Below are 25,606 nucleotides of genomic sequence, written 5' to 3'. Positions count from 1 at the left end.
GTGTGTGTGTGTGTGTGTGTGTGTTTGACAACGATGAAACTGTGATGATCTCGCTCTGTGATGATGATGATGATGCCAACGATGATGACGATGATGCTGATAATGGCGATGATGACAATGATGATGTTGATGATGATGATTACAGGGTAACAATGATGATCTCATCCTGTCGTGCTGTCTGCACTACTGCAAGGACATGGCGCGGGACTTCATGCCCAAAGACAAAGGTGCGTGCGTTGTGCCTGTGTCACTCGGCTTTTTTTGTCTCTCCACTTTGTCTTCATCAATCTCTTGGGGTCTCCAAATCATCTGTCTTTGTCATAGCCATGGCTTTTAATACATCACATATTTTATGTTGAATAACATATACTATGTCATTTGAATTACCCCAAAGGTAACAATCTGGAGGGCTTAAATCGGGTTAATTTGGCTGCCGCCCAGGTTCATACCTCTTACTGTTGAGTCGATCTTTGAATTTGGCAACTTTTTTTGAAATTGCACAAAAGTCAGACCCTTTTTTCTATAAAATTGTCACTTTGTGGAAGGGTCAGGCATAGGCTAAAGTTTATGTCCCCCAAATATAAAGTGATTTGGTCAACAGATGTAGAAGTAATTACCATTTTTGATGGTTGCATTTTTGGGGGGTCACCCTGTATCCGTGGGCTTTGCTGTAAAGTAGTGTCAGGCACAGTGTTTGTTGTTGAGGAGATAACTGTTGGTACGTTATTATGCAATGCACAGTTTCCCCTTCTTCAGAATATATATGCAGACATGCCCAGTAAGAATGATGAATAAATCACTTCCTTTCCCGTTACAACATGGTGTTGGTCTTCTGTTGAGAGTATGCATCCATCCACTATAATTTATACATGAACCTATGCAACCACGTTACATCTGTCTCTCTTTCTTTCTTTCAGTCTTTCTGTTTTCTTGTATTATTTTTGTTTTGCCGTTTTTTCATAGTTTGTCAGTAAATGACACTTTTGACAGTTTTATCCTTGAGTGAATATAACTTTCACCAAGCAGATCCGATTTCACATTGCTTGTGTCAAGAAGAAAAACAGTATACACACATCTCTACTTGTTACCATGGTCTGTCATCAGATTCTCCTGTACGTCTGTTCCGAGACGTCGTTCTTCTGACCGACGATCGTAACCTTCGTCTCAAGGCCCACACCTCAAACGTTCCGGTGAAGGACGTACCAGCTTTCTGTCGCTGGTGCAAGGTCACCTGAACTTCTTGACCTTGTGCCGACGTTTTGGGACTATCTTCGACCTTACAGAGCAAGGACCTGTGGACTTAACCTGTCCTCGACCTTGCCAAGCAAGCCACCTTCTTTTTTATTAAACCACAGATTGGCTGCTTCGTCTAAGACATTGCTGAGCTAGATGTGTGACCTTGTGGATCAAGGTCACTCAATGCCGACCTGCCTACCCTTAAGATTTGGGCGTAATTTACTACGATTGTTAACCCAAACTAAGCCACCACGCTTTCCACAATGGAAGTACGATTTTTAAGAAACCAAAAGTACGATTTTTCTCATCTTGTCTCGATGTAAATCCGATTAGCATTTTTGCTCTCGCAGAGCTTGCGTTTACACCTGCGCGAGATCGTTTGGGCAATATCCGGTCATTTCCGGTCTGTTCAACCACATACAAGATAGAAGACACCATTTGCATTACAATGAAATCTGAGTCCCCATGAGACGGAAGATGAGTCTGATGAGGAAGCTGGTCACAGTGATGGTAAATGGATTGCTGTGAAAAAGAAAAAAAGCCATTCAACAGAAATACAAAGGCAGCTAAATGGAATTGTGGCCATGCGTAGGACCTTCATCGAAAGGAACAAAGCACGTCTTGTGTTCCCTTTGCCACTGTGACTTTTCGTGTGCACACGGCGGAAAATATGACTGTGCATAGCACATCGGGACAAATTGTCACAAGGATGCAGTAAAGAGAGCTCATGGAAACCAGAAAACAAAAGACGTTCCAATTCCCGGATTCTTTATCAGGAAGTCTGAGTCGAGTGATACAGTAACAAAACTGGAGGGAGAAATTGTCCGAGCAGAAGTGACAATGTGCGAAATGATTGCCGAATGGAATCTTGATTACACCTTCTTCCACCAGATTACTCTTTTTGGCTAGGCTCATGACACCTTGTCATTTTGTGGGTAGGCAGGTCTGTCAATGTTTAACCTTGACCAAAGGTCACAAGTACGCATCAATCCGTCGAGTGCCAGTCGCTGTAGGAGTGGGTTTGGTGAGGAAGTGAGAGTAACCTAACTTAGTTTACAGAGATGTTGATACCCCTCGGTCCCCTCACCCTAGTTGTTGTTGAACAGGCTTTGAAACCACTTTGCTTAATCCCTCCAGAAAACCACCTGTGGTCCCTCCAAATGATGTTGCCAGTGTGAAAGGCGGCGTGCAGCGGACAGTGGAACCCCCCTTGTAGTTGTAAGACCTCAACATCTGAGAAAATCAGGTCTTAAAAAAAGTAGGGAGTCTTAAAATGGGGGTACATTTGCAGAAATTATGAAGAGAAAATGTGAGAAAACAGGGTCAGGGTGGGAGTCCTCGATCGGGGTGGGGTGGGGTGGGGTGGGGTGGGGGGGTGGGGGGGGTCTTAATAGGGTGGTTCCACTGTAGCCGTCACCAGTCATGAAGGGAGCGGCCGCTATGGTTCTCTTTCTCAGCTCAAGCAGAAGCAGGGATTCTCATAAAGTAGACAAGAAGTTGACTATGATAAGTGTTCATGTTGATTTTTGCAGCAGCGGAATTTTGTGTTTTCTTGGTCATAGCGAGTGTGTTCATGATGATGTGTGGTTTTGTATCCATGTTGCTTTTGAAGTGATAACACTGAAACTGTTTGCAGAAGATAGTGGTAGCATTACAGAATAGAAGCAGGTTTGAAGGTGTTCTAACACAGCTCGTATATTCTTGATAAAAAAAAGACACAAAACAATCACACCTAGGTGTTAGGATTCTTTTTATTTTCAAGAAATAACCTTCATAAAGATCCTACTTTGTGAAAATATTCTTTGAAGCTTATAAAGCCTCTAATCTGTGTGAGGCAGTGTATCTATTTCTGTGTGTTTGTGTGCAATTCTGCATGTGTGTGAATCCAATTGCTCTTTAAATCAGTATTGTGGAGGGAATGTTTGACCTATTATAAATTAAAGCATTACCGTTCAATAAAGGAAATGTCCAAAGTGCTTTTGATGATATATAACAAATGACTTTTTGTGTTCTATAGATGGCAGCTTTGTACAGAATAAACACTTGCACATAGAACCACTCTGGTAATCCAAAGAATCAAAGGTGTCTGAGGTAGATAGACAAAGGGGAATGTATGCACTCTAATTTGCTGCATATTCAGGGGGGGGGGGGGGGAGGGGGATGCAATGGACGATTTTCGGAAATAACTGTTGTGTTTGTATGGGTTGTGAAAGAGTGAGTACCCTTGCTTATGCGCGGACTAATCAACCAATCAATATGAGGCTTATATCGCGCGTATTCTGTGGGTACAGTTCTAAGCGCAGGGATTTTTTAAAATTTTTTTTTTTGTATGCAATTTATATCGCGCACATATTCAAGGCGCAGGGATTTATTTATGCCGTGTGAGATGGAATTTTTTTACACAATACATCACGCATTCACATCGGCCAGCAGATCGCAGCCATTTCGGCGCATATCCTACTTTTCACGGCCTATTTGCTTAACATTACCGGGATATACCATGTGCTTCCTGTACACGTGTTTGAGACACGCCCACTGTAATGTGGGAATGTTTCCCCATGTGACATTATTTCCCACGTGACACAGGCCAGTCACTAGCAAGAGGGCATGTCTCAAACACATGGACAGGAAGCACATGGCAATGTTTGTCTCGCAAATGCACGGGTACTCACTCTTTCAGAACCCATAGAAACCCAACAGAGTTATTTTTGGAATTCTTCTATTGGTGCTCAGAGAGCATTTATAATTGTTAATTATCTGTAGACGTTGCTTCATCTTGTGTGTTCATCTTGAAGTACATGTACAATGGTTCAACAGGCAGGATGGCATCTTGTGTGTTCATCTTGAAGTACATGTACAATGGTTCAAGAGGCAGGATGGCATCTTGTGTGTTCATCTTGAAGTACATGTACAATGGTTCAACAGGCAGGACGGCATCTTGTGTGTTCATCTTGAAATACATGTACAATGGTTCTACAGGCAGGATGGCATCCTGTGTGTTCATCTTGAAGTACATGTACAATGGTTCAACAGGCAGGACGGCATCCTGTGTGACCATCTTGAAGTACATGTACAATGGTTCAACAGGCAGGATGGCATCCTGTGTGTTCATCTTGAAGTACATGTACAATGGTTCAAGAGGCAGGATGGCATCCTGTGTGTTCATCTTGAAGTACATGTACAATGGTTCAAGAGGCAGGACGGCATCCGGTGGACAAGTTCATTGATTGATTTTGGTCCAAGCAACATATGAAGGGCATGCCAAGGCCGTATTGTATACCACCAGCTGAAGATTTCATTGGATGAAAAGCATGTTTTTGTGACAGGGATACTTTGGTTGAAGTAGTCATGAGGTCTAGTAACAGGGGGAAGTAAGCGTGCCAAATATAGGCGTCATCAGAAAGTGAGAGATATGCTAAACCAGTATCCTGGGCTGAGGTGCACAAAGCCAAACTGGGTGCCACCTAACTAGGCGGGAACAAGCCGCAGGATCTGATTGGTTGAAATCACAACAAACCTCGATTTCAAGCAATCCGACCCCACGGCTGCATACCACCCATTTAGGTGGCACCCAGTTTGGCTTCATGCACCCCAGCCCTGGTGTCGGGGAGATTAGGAAGCATTGAAATGAACAAGTGACTTTCAATAGAGTCAACAGCTTATTTTTTCGTATTTGAAATACATTTATAAGCTGTTGAAACAGGTAGGGTTCACATGTGGAACATTTCTGTTCCGATATTTTCATTTAAATCAAGTAAAATACATGTACCAGAAATGTCCTGTCAAGGCAAACACTACTGTTGAAACGTTGGAGCTTACTGGGTGATTGGCTGTTTGTTTGGGGCGCCTTTTTCTCTGTTGATGTACAAAACATGGTTACGATGATGATGATAAGATATCTCTTAGTTTTTGTTTGTCTTTCTTACTGTAAAAGTGGAAACTCGGTTATGTTAAGTCCTTTGTACTGGAAACTTGCATTCTCCCAGTAAGGTAATACATTGTACTAGGTTGCAAGCCCCTGGAGCAATTTTTTGATTAGTGCCTTTGTGAACAAGAAACAATTGACAAGTGGCTCGATCCCATCTCCCCCCTTTCCCCGTCGCGATATAACCTTCGTGGTTGAAAACGACGTTAAACACCAAATAAAGAACGAAAGAATGAAACTCGGTCTCAAGCTCATCAACTGCTCAACATTCAGCAGGGAAGAAGTAGGAACATAACGTAACTTGCAGCTGCAAAGATACAGTTGCTGTTTGGAACTAATTTTTTACAGTTAATGTGTAATGGTGGGGGTGGTGGTGGGTGTAGTTGAGTTCATGTTTCAGTGAGTTAGTAGGTATGGAGAGTACGTGTCATCTCAAGAGAATAGAAACTGATTTCAAATGATAATTTGAATGCCGTTTGTATCCGAGGATACTTGATTTTCACTGTCAAATTTGTCAGCGTGAGTTCGTCCCCACGTTCGGCGAGAGATTTATTTCTCAGAGTCAACTTTGTGTGCAGACTCTCCTCGGTGTCCGAACACCCCCGTGTGTACACGCAAGCACAAGACCAAGTGCGCACGAAAAAGATCCTGTAATCCATGTCAGAGTTCGGTGGGTTATAGAAACACGAAAATACCCAGCATGCTTCCTCCAAAAACGGCGTTTGGCTGCCTAAATGGCGGGGTAAAAAACGGCCATACACGTAAAATTCCACTCGTGCAAAAAACACGAGTGTACGTGGGAGTTTCAGCTCACGAACGAAGAAGAAGAAGAAGAAGACTGTCAAATTTGTGTTCCTCCCCCTTTATAACCTCGTTAAAATTGTGATTTTTTGGGTTTTTTTTGTTGTTGCCTTGAATAAGAATGTGAGATAGAGAGAAGGGAAGTGTTGGAAAGTATTTGTAAACTCTTGGAAAACAGTGAATGTTTGGAAGGCTGTCTTATTTCATGAAGTTTTTAACAAGTTCAGTGTCATGTCAAAACAAGAATCAAAGCCGTACACCTTTTTATTTAGAACCCAATTGCTGATACATATGACATAAATAATCATTGCTTTTTTTACATGTAGTGTCTTAGGTTTTTTTTTACCCAAAGATAGTCACAGGGCTTAATGTTAGGTGCTTAACTCAATTCTCTATTTCTTGATGAAACAAGAGGTATGTGTGTGAACGTATATATAGTAATTGTGTTTCTTTTTTTTTAATAATAATTGTGTCATAAAGCCTTTTTTCTTAAGTTTACAGAAAAAAAGTGGAATATATTTTCTTAAATCTCTCACACTAATGCTCTCCGAGAAATAATTTCACAAAGTAACTGTGCTATCTGTGCTGTGGTGAATGTTTCAATACAGACTCCCTTCCTTTCTATTGCAAATAACGCTGCTAAAAATAAAACAAATTGGTGTGTACCAAGAATATTTCAGCCATTAGAATTCCAAAATAGAAAAAACTCTAAAAATAGGTCAAGGTCCAGGGGCCGCCTAGGCCCCGGCGGGGCACATGGGCCGTTGGGAGGACCAGGGGGGCAAAGCCCCCTGGAAGGAAAACAAATGTTAGCATTTTATATTTTGATAGTTCTCGTGCAAGCAAAATAATAATGGCTAGAGAGACAATAGTATACATATAAATTATTTGATTTTTTTTTGCTGCGGAAATTTTATTTTCTCCGCTGAAATGTAATTTCCTTTTCGCGGAATTTTGCGGACAATTCCCATGCCTGATATTTACATAGTGTTGTGTAACTATTGCCTGCTGTGAAGTTGCGAGGATTGTTGTTGCTGGACAAATACAGAGCGGTGAATTGTTACAAATATTTTCTTACGCAATACTAGCCTTGTGATGTGTGATCCCTAGAATAGCCACTCCCTTTATCTGCCCCCTCCCCCCTTCAACCAAGTCATTGTGTCTGTTGGAGTGAAACTGCTAAGATTATATTTTGTGTTTACCTCTCTCAGCGTGAATGAGTTTACATGTTGTTCTTCTCACAAAAGAGTTTGAGTAAAGCTGTTTCAGAAGAAAACAAATAATAATTGTAATAAACAAAGCATTTGTGTCTTTGTTGTTTTCTGTTCTTGGTGGTGCATGGTGATTATGTCAGTGTTGATCCTGTGTGTGTGTGGTTGTGTGTGTGTGTGTGTGTGTGTGTGCATGCATGTGTGTGTATGCATGTGTATACGTAACAGAGAGAGAGGCAATTCGACATGTACTTTTACCAAATTGAATGTGTTCTCACAAACACACAGTCCCACAAGAATTCCTGCACTAACACATTTCACACAGGCATACACTCGTGTTTTGTTTTCTCTTTCGGATGTATTCCAAGTTAGTTAAAGGGATTTTAAAAACCAACAACCAGCTATCCCAGAGGTATTGCACAAAGATCAATTCAAAGGTAAGAAAAACATTTCGGGCAAAGATATCCTCTGGAAAAAAAAGTGGCAAGCTACAGAAGACACAATGTGAGCAACAACAACAGCAATAAAAAGATTAACATTAAATAGATTGAATTTCACAAACAAGACAAAAAATATGACACTGTGAGCGTCAGACAGGCAAAGAGACTGACAGACTGGAAAATGATCACCTTATCCAAAACCTGTGTAGTAGCATGAGTTAAATCATTAAGGCTTTATAGTATAACCAGTGAATATCCCGCAGGCGTGCATTTTGTTTGATCGGTACGTTTGCACCAACACAGCCCGAAAGCTACTGAATTCTAGCAGACGAAAGGCAGGAATCAAGGGAAGCTACTCTTGTTTTTATGACGACGGCAGCGATTGGCCAATTCACCGGAAAGGAAGGAAATTCAAAATGGACGTTTCAGCATCAAGAAAGCGGCCAACAATCTCTGGTAAGAAATAATGGAGCTTCACCGTGCTTGGTCGTGATAAATGGACGATTAAGAGTGTTCCCCTTTCTTTAGTCAAAGCAGGCAACATGTTTACACAAAGCTTTAAATGTTTTACAGATGAAACATTCCGTAAGTAACCCTTTTGTTTGTGTTGATCATCTGACAATGACATCCTCATCCTGATCCTGATCTTCACAATCACAGTTCTCAGTCTCACACTCATTGACTCACAGCAAGTTGGCAACTTCAGGAGCAAGAGCGATCCAACGCATTCCATTTCCATCAACAATTCGAGCAGCTTTTTCTTGCAGTTGTATTCTTGTAATTGTAGTTTTGTACTCTCTGGTTTCTTCAAGGTGCTTCTCGCAAACCTCTTGACATGGTCATGGAGAGAAAGAAGAGTGGAGAAAAACGACAGACGAGGGTGAAGGTGGTGATCAGAGTGCGCCCCCCTCTGACACAGGACAACAGCAAGATCTGCGTGGGGACAGCAGGCAACAAAGTGGAGATCTTCAACCATAGAAACATCAAAGAAAATCTCCAGTATGAGTGAGTATTCCGTGAATTATTCACTAATTCAGGCGGGTACTACGACTACTTGTCTCCGAAAACCACTGAAAACCCCATCTAGACTAAATAAATCTATCTTCAAAGTGAAGTATTGGACATGCCTGTGAAAAGTAAGCCTGATTCATGCTACATGCACCCTTATAAGTTATATTTGTGTTGAGAGCCGGATTTTCGACGAAATCGATGCAACAATTTCAATGCAAGTATTGATGACGTCATGTGATTAGTGCTCCCGCTCCTTCGTAAATCCTCGCACAAACACGAAAATAAAGCCATGAACGGTGAAAGTTGCAAATATAAGTCATGATTGCATTTCTGATGGGGTTTTCGGAGACAAGTAGTTCCGTTCCGGCTACAGCACTACCAAGTTACAAGTACCATTAATCAGGTTGAATCACTAATCAAGATGGTGTTGTTCAGTGTGACTATCAATACCACTTACCAATACCAGTACCACTGGCAAACCACTAACTGACTAAGCAAAACTTGCTCCTATACCTCTCAGTCAATCACTCAATGAGTCATCCGTGGACAGACTAGTGAAGAAAGCAGTCACTTGTATCATAGTCGGAGTAGTTTTGATAATTATGTCTATGAATCCATTTTTTTTTTACTGAAAAGTAATATACTGGTATCAGGCTCAATCAGGTAAGTTATATGACTTTCAATTATGGCAAAAGCTATACGCACTCCAAGTCTATACATGATCGATGGGTCTGTATACACTCCAGCAGTGAAAAGCTCTGTTAGTGTTACAACTCTTTAGCCAATGAAATGCCCCTTAAAAGTCGTGGGAAGTAGCCAATGAAAAATCAGCCTGACGTATTGACTGCCGCTGTCTCTTTTTCGGAGGTTTGAGGGTTGGCAAATAATGTACATTCACATAGAAATCCAGGTCGATACACAACGTGTGTTCCATACTCCGACAATGTGTGTGTTTGTCCCATGCGTACTTTGATACTATGAATCGAAAGTGCACTGCGTTCCTTTGCAAAATGGCGTCGAATGACACTCCAAGTGTTGATGTGGTTGTCTAGTCTTTCATGTACACTCCGAGTGTTGATGTGGTTGTCTAGTCTTTCATGTACACTCCGAGTGTTGATGTGGTTGTCTAGTCTTTCATGTACACTCCGAGTGTTGATGTGGTTGTCTAGTCTTTCATGTACACTCCGAGTGTTGATGTGGTTGTCTAGTCTTTCATGTACACTCCGAGTGTTGATGTGGTTGTCTAGTCTTTCATGTACACTCCGAGTGTTGATGTGGTTGTCTGGTCTTTCATGTACACTCCGAGTGTTGATGTGGTTGTCTGGTCTTTCATGTACACTCCGAGTGTTGACGTGGTTGTCTAGTCTTCCATGTACACTCCGAGTGTTGATGTGGTTGTCTAGTCTTTCATGTACACTCCGAGTGTTGATGTGGTTGTCTGGTCTTTCATGTACACTCCGAGTGTTGATGTGGTTGTCTGGTCTTTCATGTACACTCCGAGTGTTGATGTGGTTGTCTGGTCTTTCATGTACACTCCGAGTGTTGATGTGGTTGTCTGGTCTTTCATGTACACTCCGAGAGTGAAATCTACATGTATAATAAGAGAAAAGGCCCTGGAGCATCAGATTGTTTTGGTTTTTGGCACAACTGCTCTGCGTTCCTACCGCAAAGTGGTTTTTGGCACAACTGCTCTGCGTTCCTACCACAAAGTGGTTTTTGGCACAACTGCTCTGCGTTCCTACCGCAAAGTGGCTTCGGATTGCAAATTTTGCTTCGCGACCAGAAGTATTCGCCGGAGTGTATACAGGGGCTGAATCGTGTATACACTCGGAGTACGTATAGCCAGTGCATTCAAAAATGTATGAGTGTATGTCCTAGGAGTAGGACTCATTTTCAGTGAAATTCACTTAGTTAGTTAGTACACATTGTTGTGATTGAATGAATTAATGTGTACTACTAGACAAACTATAGCAGGCCTGAAAGTGGCGAGTATTTTACTCGCCATGGCGATTAGAAACATGTAAATGGCGCGTAGAAATGTAAACCTACTTGCCAAATGCGAGTAAAGTTGCTGATCCAAATGGTTGGTTTGGCGAGTAAAAATACAAAAAGTTGCTAGAGTTCTGGCCAGTAAATTATGAGAAGTACTAGCCAAAGGCCAGTGCCCCATTTCATGTACTTTCAGCGCTGTATAGTAGTAGTACTAGAAGCAGTAGTAGTAGTAGTACTTATACTACTCTAGATCTATACAAGATTTATGAGCAGGATCCAGTGGCTTTCACACATGTGTACTTTAATCTACAAAATTCATTTGATTTAGCCTTTTTTTTTGTTTTGTTTTTTTGCTGCCTTATGAAATCATGAATTAATTTAGTGACCAGGTGGATATCATTTTAATATATTTAAAGTAAATGGTATTGACTAATAGTAATACTACAACAAAAAGCAGTTTATGTTGAATAATGTGCAACGAATGAATTAGTTGATCTTTTTCAGGTTTTCTTCAGTGTTTGACAAAAGCAGCAGCCAGAGGGAGATATTTGAGGTGTGTGTGAAGCCGCTGCTTGGTCACGCCATCAAGGGCGAGAATGTCTCCATCTTTGCTTATGGGCCAACAGGAGCAGGTGAGTGGGTCCTTGGAGGAGTTTTACATTGTATTAAACTATTATAACTTATTAGCTAAGTCCAACTCCAAGAAAGACAAATCCAATGTTTCTGATTCCCCTACCAACCACGCTTTTTCCTCCTGACTCTAAAATGTTTTTATCCCCCTGGTTGAAATCTAGGCTGGGATAGACAGGCCAACTTGTGCAGATTCAGAAATTATATCATGCGCCACCGCTGTAACAAGTTCAAAACCTTGGGGCAGTCTTGCCGAAGTGCAGGCGGCTGATTACATCTAAGCTGGCACATACCTGGGTAGCACGACTGGCACATACCTGGGTAGCACGACTGGCACATACCTGGGTAGAACGACTGGCACATACCTGGGTAGAACGACTGGCACATACCTGGGTAGCACCACTCTTGATACTGCTCCCAGGAATCGGATGATAAAGTAAAAGTGATGGAAATGATTTGTAATGTTTTGCAGGCAAGACGTACACCATGCTGGGGACAGAGGAGGACCCAGGCATGATCCCTCGTGTTATGCACACGCTCTTCCAGTCCCTGCCCGCCCACTGTGGGACCGCTGCCGGCCCGGCGCTGAACGCCGCTAGCGACCACAAGGTGTCCTTCTCCTTCCTGGAGATCTACAATGAGAAGGTGTGTCAGTAATGCCTGTCCTTAACTTGGCAAAAGATACTTCGCAAAGCTGGCGGCAGAAAGCTTTAACACTGAGTTTTTGGTCAAAAGACTTCACAAAGTCTTCGCGAAGTCGATTTCGGGATCAATTAAGAACGGGCTTCAGGAAGGAAGTCTGGTGCAGTGACAGGGGGTTAGAATTATAATCTAAAAGATTTGCTCTGATCGAAATCTACATTTTGAGTTAGTCTGCCACTGCTAAGATGGTGACAGTTTCAATGCTTTGTTACTGTGGAAACTAACTGGTTCTAGTTGATATTGTTGTTGTTTTCCTTGCAATGTTCTTTCCGTTGTCTCATTAAATTATTATTAAGTTCATATGTGAATTCCAATGGCTGCTCTTCTTTGCAGTTAAATTAAATCTGTAAAAAGACACAACATTTGCTTAAGTTATTCATTGAAATAGATCTATGCTAATCTCGGAGAACTGCTCTGCTTACAAAGACTGTCAAAGTTACAACATGTTGCAGCTTTGTGTTCTGATGTAGCTGACACTTCATCAGATGTTTGCAATAAGAGCGTTGTGTGTGTGGTGTAAGGTGCAAGACTTGCTGAACCCGTCAGAGACAGACCTACCTATCAGGGAGGACGGCAACCACAACATCTTCGTGGCAGGCCTCACGGAAAAGGTCATCCGCAGTTTTGACGACTTCAAGCACTTGTTTGGGCCTGCGTCCAAAAACAGGTGAGTCTGACCCGGCGTGTTTAATGCCTTGTGCATGGTCTCAAGGCAGATCTTTCGGCGTCAGCAGTCGGCCAAATGTCAAAACTTATTTGAAATTGCTAAAAGCTTTGCCATCATTTCAGCAAAATTGTTGAACTTTTTGCGATGGGTGAAAGGTGAGATGCCAAGGACTGCCTGAAATTTCAGAAACTTTTACGGCCACTGCAACAAATTTGATTAAGACAATGAATTCCAGTAAAATCCCTGCAATGTCTTGAACATATCCTGCGGCACTTTCCTACTCATTTGCTAGAGAAAACTGGGGCTGGTTTGGACTGTTTGAGAGATGAGCGTTGGGGATATGCAGATTACTGCTTACTGTCTTACAAATATCCTCCTCTTGTATGTGGAACACTTATTGATGATGCATAAGCTGTGGATGTGTTGTGCATGTCAAGCTATGGCATAGTTCAGTAGGCCAACGTTGTCATCTGAGAGCTTGCTTTTAGACCACACACAAAAATAGTCTGTTTACGGTATCCCGACCGACCCTATTTTTTCGCATGACCCTAGACTTTTGGGGGGCATTTAAGGGGGGGGGGGGGGGGGGGAGTCTTTGTTTTTTGGAAGAATAACTTAAAAATATGGTTTTTTGGAGGGGAAAAAAAATAAAATCCCGACCTACCGACCCTATTTTTTTTTGCCTTTGTTACCGTAAACAGACTATTTTTTTTGGGGGGGGGCCTTAGTTGTTAGATCACATGGATGGAGCTGTAGTCTTGTTACATTGGTGACTGTATTGTAGCCGTGGCAATCACCACTCTTCTGTAATCAGATTGTGTTGAGTTAAATTCTTCGGTTACTGTCAGTGTGTGTGTTGTTGAGCTCTCGTTTCCTCTCCGCATGCCAGAGTTTTCCATGTCATCGCTTATCCACAAACTGTATTTTAGTGTGTGTGTGTGTGTGTGTATGCATGCATGCTGTTGCTATTGTGCATCGCCGTGAGCTCTGGTGAGAAGGGGCGATTAATAAGTGTACATCATTATTATTATTTATTATCTCCCTTTGTGGTTGTGTTCAGAACGATGGCAGCGACCAAGCTGAACGACCGGTCGAGTCGCAGTCACTGTATCGTGCAGCTCAAGGTGGACAGTCGCCGCGGTAACCAGGTGTACCACGGCAAGATCTACCTCATCGACCTGGCCGGCTCCGAGGACAACAGACGCACTGGAAACATCGGCATCAGGTACGCACCTAGTGTCAAGACTTTTTACCAGGAATTGTGTTTTCACGCATTTGTGCAAAATCAGTGAAAACTAAGCATCTTGGTTTTCCCTGAAAGATTGTACATAGTGAGTGTGTTGGGGGGGGGGGGGGGTTGATTATGTTCTTCTGTTTGACCATACAGACTTGGTCGCCAGTGAGATCAGAAAATGACATTCATGAGAATTGAGACATTCTCAATAACTCCCAGGAGTTGCTTTAGACACGTTCCAATGTTTATATCATTTGTCTTTTGAAAATTGAACAGTCCTGCAGTCTGAAATACAGTGGAACCCCCGTTTAAGACCTCCAAGAATCTGAAAAGATTTAAAAGTGGGAGTAAATTTAATTAAGTTGGTTATGGACAGAAAATCTCAATAGGGAGGAGGTCTTAAATTGGGGCTCTTAAAAGAGGAGGGGGGGGGGGGTTCTACTGTAGATTATACTGTAACAGTAGCGTGAAGCAGCTAATGATGCGACGTTTCTTCAGGCTGAAGGGGGGTTCTACTGTAGATTATACTGTAACAGTAGAGTGAAGCAACTAATGATGCGACGTTTCTACAGGCTGAAGGGGGGGGGGGGGGGGGTTCTACTGTAGATTATACTGTAACAGTAGCGTGAAGCAGCTAATGATGCGACGTTTCTTCAGGCTGAAGGAGAGCGGGGCCATCAACAAGTCACTGTTTGTGCTGGGGGAGGTGGTGGACGCCATCAACAACAACCTGGTCAGTTCTCTCTGCACCACACGCTTACTTTGGACTCACACTGACACATTGCTTTTTAACAGTCTGCACCACACGCTTACTTTGGACTCACACTGACACATTGCTTTTTAACAGTCTGCACCACGCGCTTACTTTGGACTCACACTGACACATTGCTTTTTAACAGTCTGCACCACGCGCTTACTTTGGACTCACACTGACACATTGCTTTTTAACACTAACAGTCTGCACCACACGCTTACCTTGGACTCACACTGACACATTGCTTTTTAACAGTCTGCACCACACGCTTACTTTGGACTCACACTGACACATTGCTTTTTAACAGTCTGCACCACGCGCTTACTTTGGACTCACACTGACACATTGCTTTTTAACAGTCTGCACCACGCGCTTACTTTGGACTCACACTGACACATTGCTTTTTAACAGTCTGCACCACGCGCTTACTTTGGACTCACACTGACACATTGCTTTTTAACAGTCTGCACCACGCGCTTACTTTGGACTCACACTGACACATTGCTTTTTTACAGTCTGCACCACACGCTTACTTTGGACTCACACTGACACATTGCTTTTTAACAGTCTGCACCACATTCTTGTTATTTGAGTTATGGCAGTCTGTGTGGTGACAGTAAGTACTATAGGTCTCAACCAAGGATGGAGTAGCCGGCCGGCCGGAAAACTTTAACGTTGGATATTTCTTAGACACTATTCAGTCTATCAGTACCAAATTTGGCAAGATGGTGTATGATGACAAGGCCCCAAACAACATACATAACATCTTGACCTTGCTTCAAGGTCAAGGTCGCAGGGGCCATAAATGTTGTCTAAAAAACAGCTATTTTTCTCATTTTTCCCATTTTCTCTGAAGTTTTTGAGATTGAATACCTCACCTATATATGATATATAGGGCAAAGTAAGCCCCATCTTTTGATACCAGTTTGGTTTATCTTGCTTCAAGGTCAAGGTCACAGGAGCTCTTCAAAGTTGGATTGTATACATATTTTGAAGTGACCTTGACCCTGAACTATGGAAGATAACTGTTTCAAACTTAAAAATTATGTGGGGCACATGTTATGCTTTCATCATGAGACACATTTGGTCACATATGATCAAGGTCACTTTGACCCTTATGAAATGTGACCAAAATAAGGTAGTGAACCACTAAAAGTGACCATATCTCATGGTAGAAAGGGCCAATAAGCACCATTGTACTTCCTATGTCTTGAATTAACAGCTTTGTGTTGCATGACCTTGGATGACCTTGGGTCAAGGTCACATGTATTTTGGTAGGAAAAATGTGTAAAGCAGTTCTTAGTGTATGATGTCATTGGATTGGATTGGATTGGATAAGATTTACAGTCCAGTGAGGTTACCCTCATGGAAATTCGGGCTGCTTTCTCCCCGGGGAAAGCGAGCTGCCATACATACGGCGCTACCCATATTTTTTTTTTTTTCCTGCATGCGTGTATTCATGTTTCCTGAGACTTAATGCCGTGTGAGATGGATTTTTTTTTACTTTATTCCAAGTCCCACGGGTATTTGATGGACATTTTTATCTATGCCTATACAATTTTGCCAGGAAAGACCCTTTTGTCAATCGTGGGATCTTTAACGTGCACACCCCAATGTAGTGTACACGAAGGGACCTCGGTTTTTCGTCTCATCCGAAAGACTAGCACTTGAACCCACCACCTAGGTTAGGAAAGGGGGGAGAAAATTGCGGCCTGACCCAGGCCTGAACACGCAACCTCTCGCTTCCGAGCGCAAGTGCGTTACCACTCGGCCACCCAGTCCCGTCCCATTGCTGGTTTAGTTATTTAAAGGTCAAGGTCAAGGTCAAGCATGTGAGTCGTATGGGCTTTGCCCTTCTTGTTTGTTTAGTTTCCCCACACACAGACATAAAAGTTTGATGGTTGAATCAGTCAAACAGATGAGAACAAAAATGAATGTGCTTGACCGTTCCCCTGTGATCAGACCTTGTGTCTCTAGAGGTGCACGTAGCATCCATAACCCACTGTGCTTTCCTTTGCAGCCCAGGATTCCGTACAGAAACAGCAAGCTGACTCGACTGCTTCAGGTGAGGCCTTTACATGAGACAGGGACTTTTACGCGAATCCGCGGATTTCCGCTGACACAACTTACGAATTCCGCTGCAGTAATCTATTTTTCCGCGTCCCATTTCATCACAGTACTTGTTGACTGAATGATATGGAAAGAAGTGAAGATGGAACAGAACACTGGAGGCTTAATTGAGAGTTAAATTGTGCTGACTGAAAACTCCTGATAACTAATAGTATGCACCATAACAATGTTACCATTGTTGTGTGAAAGTGTGTTGTTGTTTTGTTTGAGAATGAGGAGAATGTCTTTTTGACCTGATACAAATGAGTTGAATTGTAGTCTCAGAATGCACCAGATTGCACAGATTTTATTTAATGTACCAGTTAAAAAAATGGGGGGAGCATGCCCCCGAATCCCCCTTGAAAAAAGGGATTTCCTCTTTTTTCATCACATGAGAGTCCCACCCCTGATGAGAATTGCTTTTCTCTGCAACATAGTATGGACACACTCAGACACCTGTTGACCCACTCACCATGCACACCTTCCCAGCACTGAGAATTCGGTTATCTAGAGCAGCCATCTATAAATAGCCCAGCCAGCTGCACACAGCGAGCCAGCCAGTCAGCTGAGGGTGCCAGCAACAAACTGGCCTGTCTGACCGTAGCTGTAATACTCTTACTTACAACTTTATTTAATGATAGCTGAGCTGTTTGTTGCATTTCTTTTTTGAAATTTGACACATGACTAGATCGATTTCTGCAGATACCACTCAATGCAATTGTAATCCCATTTCAATTTGGTAAGAAGTATTTATTAGTACTAACTGATTGAGGTGCTTTGGTGTGTTTTGAAAGTGTTAGCACACTTTTACTACAGACATAATACAGTTTTGTTTTAGAGGCAACAAGCCTGCTAAACACAGAACAGCAAGCAGAATGAATGAAGCAAGCCTTACCTTTGCACCAGAAAGTAGAATGAATAACTGCTAATCCAATACACTGCACTCCATTGTATTGTATACAACTTTCACAATTCATTTTGACGGCATGAAAATGAGCACAGTCCACACAAAAACAACAAAATAAAACAGCACAGATACCAACACATTCACTTTCCTTTAGATAAGGCACATATTCATTCCAGTAGTGCTTGCTTTCCACAGAACAGAGAGCACAGTGAGTGGGAGTAGACACTCGTCCCAAAGTACAGACCAAACCCATGGCGCCCCCCCCCCCCCCCCCACCCTTTTTCCCCCCAGACAAGTCTTGCTTCCCTAGAACTGTTTATTACAACCTGCAGCATAGCATCTCTCCCAACAGGTCTAGGTACCAGCAAAGCTACAGAATTAAACACGTCACGGCCAATCCGGCCTCTCCCATAATGCAACAGAAAAAGGGGCGGGGCTTAGCAAAAATAGCACAACGCGTGGCACGCGATGTAAACACGAACAGGCCAAAGTGCACTGGGGACGGGGGGGCATCAGGGCGCTCTAATAAATCAGCTTCAATGTTTTTGTCAATAAAAAAAGCACAAGATAGTGTCCACAAGCTCTTTGTTTGGATTTCCTTCTCCTAAAAATGTTTTAACCTTTTGAACTTGGGCGTAAATAAGATCAATTTCCTCTCTCTCACCGCTAAACTGAATTTTACCATCTGGCTTTCTGTCTGTGCGAGAAGCATTTCTTCTTTTAACAGCTTCTTCAGAGTTTTTCACATATTTTCGTTTCTGAACGTGACATTTGTGATATCTTGCATATTGATTGCGTATTTTGTTTATATTTACAATACAATTGAACTTTCACACAGAGAACCTTTGTGTCAAAGAAATCAGTCACACACAGAGAAACAGAATAACAATGTCAAGGCTGTAGATGTCAGGCTAGTCAAACGGACAAAATGAAACTTAGTCTTGGTTGCTGTAACTCAGTCACCGCTATGATGGTACTTTCGCTGATATTGCAGAAAAACAACACAGAATCAGCCAAAACCGCGAACAATAAACAAGTTTAGTACGTCACAAGGTCAATGAACAGAATTCTCGAGTCAATTTTTGCATCAGACTCTGACTAAGTGAGTGGGGCAAGCGTCAAACACCACTAAAATGAGGAGGGAAATCTTGGCGCATTTTTTTGGCGGAATACTTGAACAAACCAATCATTTTCAAACTGACCAAGGACAAAAACAGGCTTGTGAACCGAATGGTGAGGGGGGAGGGTACCTCGAAATGTGTGGGTGATGATTTCACATCACCATTGCTGCAGTCTTAGTATAGTAGCTCCACCGAACACTGTCCCCTCCCCCCTCCCGTTCGTTCCCCCTTTCAACCCCCTACCACCTTGGAATAAACTGCAGAAGATCATTTGCATATCCTGGATTCTTCCATTTGTGTTGCCAGGGGCGACCCAAGATCCGAGACCCTTTGTTTCCCATGTCCATTTAGAACAAACCGAGTTTAGATTACCCCTTTCTGTTTTGAAAGTAAACTTGCCCATCCTGTGAGGCACTTTCAGGGACAGTAATTATAGTTAGCGGGACCATGTAGACGAAGTCAACGGTGATAATCTGCGTAGTGTATACGCATACTTTGGAACACGGTCTGTTATTCCACCCAGCGAGAGCCTCTAACACAATCAGTGTTGTCGACAGATGAAGGCGGGAATTCGAAGCCCTGAGTGTTTCACATTCCAACATCCGATGGTGATAGTAACTTAGTAAGGGCTAGGCTGCGGTCTGTAAGCTGTATTGCACTGACATCTCTTTCTGTCTGTGGAAATAAATGGCGAAATTTGATTTAACACTTCTCAACATTAACAGTGACCAGGAGAACGCAATAAGGAGACTATTTACTGAGAATCCGTGGCCATTTGAAACTCGAAGGTGTGTAATAAAAGATTCGACTTGTGTACCAAGAGGTGCTGGGCCATCATCGTGTGACCTCGAGAGGCTGTCTCTAGTACCGTTAGGGTGCAGACGTGGTTATCTGATCCTGATGAAAGCGGAGACACGGGTCCTAGTACAGGGCTCTCCTCTGGGGTAGGCCAGTGTGCCTTTTGTTTTTGCAGCCCTTGTGTGACAAATCATCGCCAGAGGTGGCTAGGTACAGGCCAATTGCCACACCGCAGGAATTCCGGCGTTAGAAAAGTACTCTACAAGAAGTATTGGTCCATGCTAGACCGATGCGGTGCTTGGAATTGTGCATTGTACTTGGCGAAAAAGACGTCTTCCTTACATCAAGACAAGTCCAACACGGGTAAACATTAGCCGAGAAATGATGCCCGACTGTGTGCTCAAATTAGTGAGAGAGCTTTATCCCAACCCCACAGGAATACCCTATCAAGGCCACAACTGGTGGTAAAGGTTAGTTGCATTTCTTTCTTCATATCCGATGTAACAAATACACATGCACCTGAGACAGCATGTTCTGGAACCAAATTGCCGCATGCCACGTGTTTTGCTATTTTTGGAACGCATGGTGTAAATCTGTGACGTCGGAGAGTGTTGACTCCGCCCTTTTCTTTGAACAAGATCCCCATTGAAATGTTTGTTTACAAATATCTTCTTTATTATGGAGAATTAACCTTATCTAAGCGCATAGGGCGGTAAATGTGTGAAAACCAGCTGTGTGAACAAAAAATCTGACACCGTAACTCATGCTTAACCGAGATATTAAAGAAAATGTAGGAGCAGTATTTGTCCGTTGCCTGCAAGAGGTTTGAAATGATTTGCCAACGCAGAAGGTCAGGCTCCTTATATACTCCTGCCGGGCCTTTAAAGGGAACTGAGATAAGGGGGCATTTGTTTTAACATCTGGAATCCATTTCCTGCTCAGTGCCAAGGGGCCAGTTTCACTTAAAGCTGCCTACTATCAATTACAGTGGGGATAAACATCCCTGGCTCGACACACAGCAAGCTAATTGCCTGGCTGACAGACTGGTGCAAGATAGTGGGGCATTAGAATGAAGGGAATGTGTTGTAAATCTCCTAGAAACAGCACTCGCCAGAGATAGTGAGACTCTGCTGGCCGCCATTTTGGATTTCCATTGCCCTGGTAACCAGCCAGTGCGGGCGCACTGGCAGGAACAACTGGGTCGGCTAGGCCGCGAACCGAATTCTGACCTGCACAGCGCGGCTGAGAAGGTGTGCATGCAGCATAGTATGGACACACTCAGACACCTGTTGACCCACTCACCATGCAGCAAAGTATGGACACACTCAGACACCTGTTGACCCACTCACCATGCAGCAAAGTATGGACACACTCAGACACCTGTTGACCCACTCACCATGCAGCAAAGTATGGACACACTCAGACACCTGTTGACCCACTCACCATGCAGCATAGTATGGACACACTCAGACACCTGTTGACCCACTCACCATGCAGCAAAGTATGGACACACTCAGACACCTGTTGACCCACTCACCATGCAGCAAAGTATGGACACACTCGGACACCTGTTGACCCACTCACCATGCAGCAAAGTATGGAAACACTCACACACCTGTTGACCCACTCACCATGCAGCATAGTATGGACACACTCAGACACCTGTTGACCCACTCACCATGCAGCATAGTATGGACACACTCAGACACCTGTTGACCCACTCACCATGCAGCAAAGTATGGAAACACTCACACACCTGTTGACCCACTCACCATGCAGCATAGTATGGACACACTCAGACACCTGTTGACCCACTCACCATGCAGCAAAGTATGGACACACTCGGACACCTGTTGACCCACTCACCATGCAGCAAAGTATGGACACACTCAGACACCTGTTGACCCACTCACCATGCAGCATAGTATGGACACACTCAGACACCTGTTGACCCACTCACCATGCAGCACAGTATGGACACACTCAGACACCTGTTGACCCAAAGTATGGAAACACTCAGACACCTGTTGACCCAAAGTATGGAAACACTCACACACCTGTTGACCCAAAGTATGGAAACACTCACACACCTGTTGACCCAAAGTATGGAAACACTCAGACACCTGTTGACCCAAAGTATGGAAACACTCACACACCTGTTGACCCAAAGTATGGAAACACTCACACACCTGTTGACCCAAAGTCCTGCTGTAGTTGTAGGAGCTCACCATGCAGGGAAGTCATGGCAACAGTATTATTGGTAGAGGTGTAGCGACCTAGGGGAAGTCATGGCAACAGTATTATTGGTAGAGGTGTAGCGACCTAGGGGAAGTCATGGCAACAGTATTATTGGTAGAGGTGTAGCGACCTAGGTGAAGTCCTTTAGTCATGTTACTTATTAATTTCTTATTTACTTGCCTTATTATGAAAGGTATTACAATTACAATTACACTTTTTGGTTCAGTAGTTGTTTTTGTCGAATGTCTGATGGAAGACAAAATAACATTTTAAAGTCCCCTGCTATAAAACTATAAAATAAAATAAATAAATAAAAGTCTGCAAGACCAACGTGTTTAGAAACAAAAAAACTTGTATGTTCACTACTCCCACCAAGCTTTACAACTTGTCTCTGTCTGAAACAGTCTTTCATGCAAGGAACCACTTCTGTTCACACAAGATTTGTCCCTGTCTGGCAGGATTCTATCGGGGGCAGCTGTCATGCAGTCATGATCACTAACGTGTCACCAGAGGAGTCGTTTTACTACGACACCTACTGCACGCTCAACTTTGCCACCAAGAGTCGCAAGATCGTCAACAGTAACACCGCGTCCATCTCCGTCGACAGACCTGCTGGTACTACATCAATAGCAAAAGCATGCACGCATACAAACACCTGCTCACAATATTTATTAAAAAAAACCCATTGTTTTTGTTGATAGTTCATCTAAAGTCTTGGGTGGTTTCTATTTTTGTGCCAATTTTGTGTGAGAAAACTGCCTTCCAATCTGTAGGCATTGATAACGATGGACCACATAATGTATTATTAAGTGCAGTACCGTGCTTCCCATGCAAATAGAGATTTTTAGTGTACATGGCAACTTTTTGAAGGACACTTTACAGCAGATTCATGTTAAAAAAAAAAGGTGTGATGTTTGCGGCTATCTGCCTCGGTGAGTTAGTCATGCGTGACGCTAAGTGCCAGTGTACAGTTGACATTTTCAGAGCCCCCAAAGTCACTGAAACGTAGCCACTCGGAGAGCCAGAGGGTGGGCGGAAAGACAGCGAAGCATCCTAAGCTGTCCGACGGTCACTCCACATCCAGTCACGCTTCACCGCCTCCTTCCGCTGACATCAGTCCTCTGGGGTCAGTGCTGCCGTCGCTCTCTTCTGTCTGGTGACAGTTGTGTGTGTGTCAAATGTACATGGCGTGTTAGTTCCTGTTCCTGTGTCATATAGGTGACTGAATGAAATCAATCACAATGTCTTCTTACAAGTGGCAGGCTTGAAGCTGTTTTATGCTCCTGAATCATTCCGCAATCTTAATTCAAAGACTGACAGATTCCTACTTTGAGAGTGAAATAGACCATTGACTAAATCTAAGGCAACATGCTTGAGGTACAGCATACACTATCGCAAGAGAAAGCTGACTGCAGCAACAATTTACCCTAGCAAACAAGCAGGATAACAACAAATTTGTCTTCTTCAGAGATCGTAGGCTGCAACTCCCACGTACACTCATATTTCATACAAGTTGATTTTAACATGTATGGCTGTTTTTTTCCTGCCATTTAGGCAGTCATACTCCGTTTTCTGGGAATGCATGATGGGTATATTTGTGTTTCTGAAATCCACCCATCTCTGACATGGATGACAGGATTTTTTTTGTTGGCATTTGGTCTTGTGCTTGCGTGTGCACACGCAGGGGGAGAAGGCACTAGCAGGTTTGCACATAAGTTGACGTATGAAATAGGTAAAATCTGGAACCTTAACCCACCAGGCCGGGATTCGAACCTGTGACCTTCCCCATGGCCACTGCACCGGACCCTCTGAAAACAGATATTTTTAAACGGACTTTTGGTTGTTGTTCTGACTTTTATTCTACTATGCGCAACCGTGATTCAAATCCCAAACCTTCCGCATAGAAGGTTTACGTCTGAACCACTGGGCCGCCTGACAATGAATTATTAAAGAACCTTGCTTGTTGATGGTGCGACGTCCACAGCCCCTGGTACACAGACAGGACCACCTGGAGCGCACAGTCAAGGTATGGCCATAGCTAGACTTCTTCTTCTTCTTCTTGTGCGTTCGTGGGCTGAAACTCCCACGTACACTCGTGGTTTTTTTGCACGAGTGGAATTTTACGTGTATGACCGTTTTTTACCCCGCCATTTAGGCAGCCATACGCCGTTTTTCGGAGGAAGCATGCTGGGTATTTTCGTGTTTCTATAACCCACCGAACTCTGACATGGATTACAGGATCTTTTTCGTGCGCACTTGGTCTTGTGCTTGCGTGTACACACGGGGGTGTTCGGACACCGAGGAGAGTCTGCACACAAAGTTGACTGAGAAATAAATCTCTCGCCGAACCTGGGGACGAACTCACGCTGACAGCGGCCAACTGGATACAAATCCAGCGCGCTACCGATTGAGCTACATCCCCGCCCATATAGCTAGACAATAAGTGACCTTGAGTGTTGACGTCCACAGCCCCCTGGTACAGCGACAGGACCACCTGGAGCGCACGGTCAAGGGCTGCATGAAGAAGATGGAGGACCTGGTCAGCAAGATCCACCTCAAGTCCGCCTCCAAGCCGCGGCACCCGACCTCCAAACCTGACCCCGCCCTGGCAGAGATCCAGCGACAGCTCACCCAGGTCAGTGCTTGGTCAGGCTGTTAAATCCGGCTAAGTCTGTTTTAGTGTTACATCTACACACTGACATCTGCACCAATTCCTAACTTGTACATTTTCACTTTTGACCCTCACTGGGGGTGGTGTGCATGAGAAAATACCCAACTGGATGGGAACCAGATTGGTTGAATTTTAACCAATCTAACACAGTGCTTGGGTCCCAACCAATAACTTTCTTGTGCACACAACTCTAGACCCCCGCCTTTCAGTGTTTTGCACATCTTTTTGTTCTGTTTTTTTGGGGGGTGGTCAATTGTTTGGTTATTTCTGTAAAAGTAATTCGGAAAGTCATTCAGTGTAACATTCAATCTGAAAATGTGTAGTTTGCACTCTTTGAATTGTTGGTAGGAGGTTTGCTACCTCTCTAGTCTAAGCTTGGTGTTACACTGGCCTGTTGATATTTGATTTGACAGGGTTAATCCCATATCGTTATTTTGTAATAACTTGAATTGACTGGAGGGTGTCACAGTGTCATCAGATTTGTGAAGTGAAAATCAGTGTGGCGAATGGCGAGCATGATCACTTATTGTTTTGATGCTGTGAAATTGTGCAGGTGCAGCGTCAGCTAAAGGAGCTGGAGCAACACCGAGAAAAACCGGCAGTAACGGAGCAGCAACGGAAGAAAGAGCAGAAACCTGACCGGCGACGCAGTCTGCGCAAAGCCTTGGCTTCGGTTCCCTCCATTGACAGTGTCTTGAAAGGTAGTGTAGTGCTGCTTCATCCGCACAACGCACTTACAACATTTTGCTAAGTACCGTACTTTCCGGGTCATAAGGCGCGACTTTTTTCCTCGAGTTCGACCCCTGCGTCTTGTATAACGAAGCGCCTAATCCGTGTATGAAATACGAAAAAAAATCAAAGAGACCGCTTGAGTACCAGTCAAACAACTTGTGATAAGGCATGTTTCAGCTACTAGGTACTGCCCTGCCTTTGATCTGGCCGCACACACAGATTTCCACTCTGTTAAACTCGGTCACTGACCGGTCACTGACCCCGGTGCAGGAAGTGTTTCCTCTCTCAGATATGACAGGGGAACCACCTCTCATGGCAAAAACTGGGTCATTGACCCCTGGGAAGAAGGTCGTGTCTATAAACAAGGCCACCCAGCTATCACAATGCCTTTGATCTGGCCGCACACACAGAGCACACATATTTTCAC

General features: G+C 43.5%; 2 protein-coding genes across 3 annotated transcripts in view; both read left to right on the top strand.

Moving 5' to 3' along the window:
- LOC138976811 (telomerase-binding protein EST1A-like) overlaps positions 1 to 2,578 on the top strand; it is a 33,070-nt gene extending 30,492 nt beyond the window's left edge. For both annotated transcript variants that reach the window (XM_070349707.1, XM_070349706.1), the window contains exons 17-18: positions 146 to 227; positions 1,105 to 2,578. In XM_070349707.1, the coding sequence (XP_070205808.1) occupies positions 146 to 227; positions 1,105 to 1,235 (213 nt within the window). In that variant the 3' untranslated portion in view covers positions 1,236 to 2,578. The remainder of the gene's footprint in view (positions 1 to 145; positions 228 to 1,104) is intronic.
- A 5,435-nt stretch (positions 2,579 to 8,013) lies between these two features.
- LOC138976810 (kinesin-like protein KIF22) overlaps positions 8,014 to 25,606 on the top strand; it is a 28,296-nt gene continuing 10,703 nt past the window's right edge. The window contains exons 1-12 of the mRNA XM_070349705.1: positions 8,014 to 8,069; positions 8,426 to 8,618; positions 11,121 to 11,248; positions 11,719 to 11,891; positions 12,470 to 12,615; positions 13,676 to 13,840; positions 14,507 to 14,582; positions 16,624 to 16,668; positions 22,235 to 22,391; positions 22,761 to 22,902; positions 24,246 to 24,411; positions 25,001 to 25,148. Coding sequence (XP_070205806.1) covers positions 8,030 to 8,069; positions 8,426 to 8,618; positions 11,121 to 11,248; positions 11,719 to 11,891; positions 12,470 to 12,615; positions 13,676 to 13,840; positions 14,507 to 14,582; positions 16,624 to 16,668; positions 22,235 to 22,391; positions 22,761 to 22,902; positions 24,246 to 24,411; positions 25,001 to 25,148 — 1,579 coding nt within the window. The 5' untranslated portion in view covers positions 8,014 to 8,029. The remainder of the gene's footprint in view (positions 8,070 to 8,425; positions 8,619 to 11,120; positions 11,249 to 11,718; positions 11,892 to 12,469; positions 12,616 to 13,675; positions 13,841 to 14,506; positions 14,583 to 16,623; positions 16,669 to 22,234; positions 22,392 to 22,760; positions 22,903 to 24,245; positions 24,412 to 25,000; positions 25,149 to 25,606) is intronic.

This window comes from Littorina saxatilis, linkage group LG9, assembly GCF_037325665.1.
Source record: "Littorina saxatilis isolate snail1 linkage group LG9, US_GU_Lsax_2.0, whole genome shotgun sequence".
NCBI lineage: Eukaryota > Metazoa > Mollusca > Gastropoda > Littorinimorpha > Littorinidae > Littorina > Littorina saxatilis.
The sequence above is the reverse complement of the archived record's forward strand: the minus strand, read 5'-3'. Positions and strand labels throughout refer to the sequence as shown.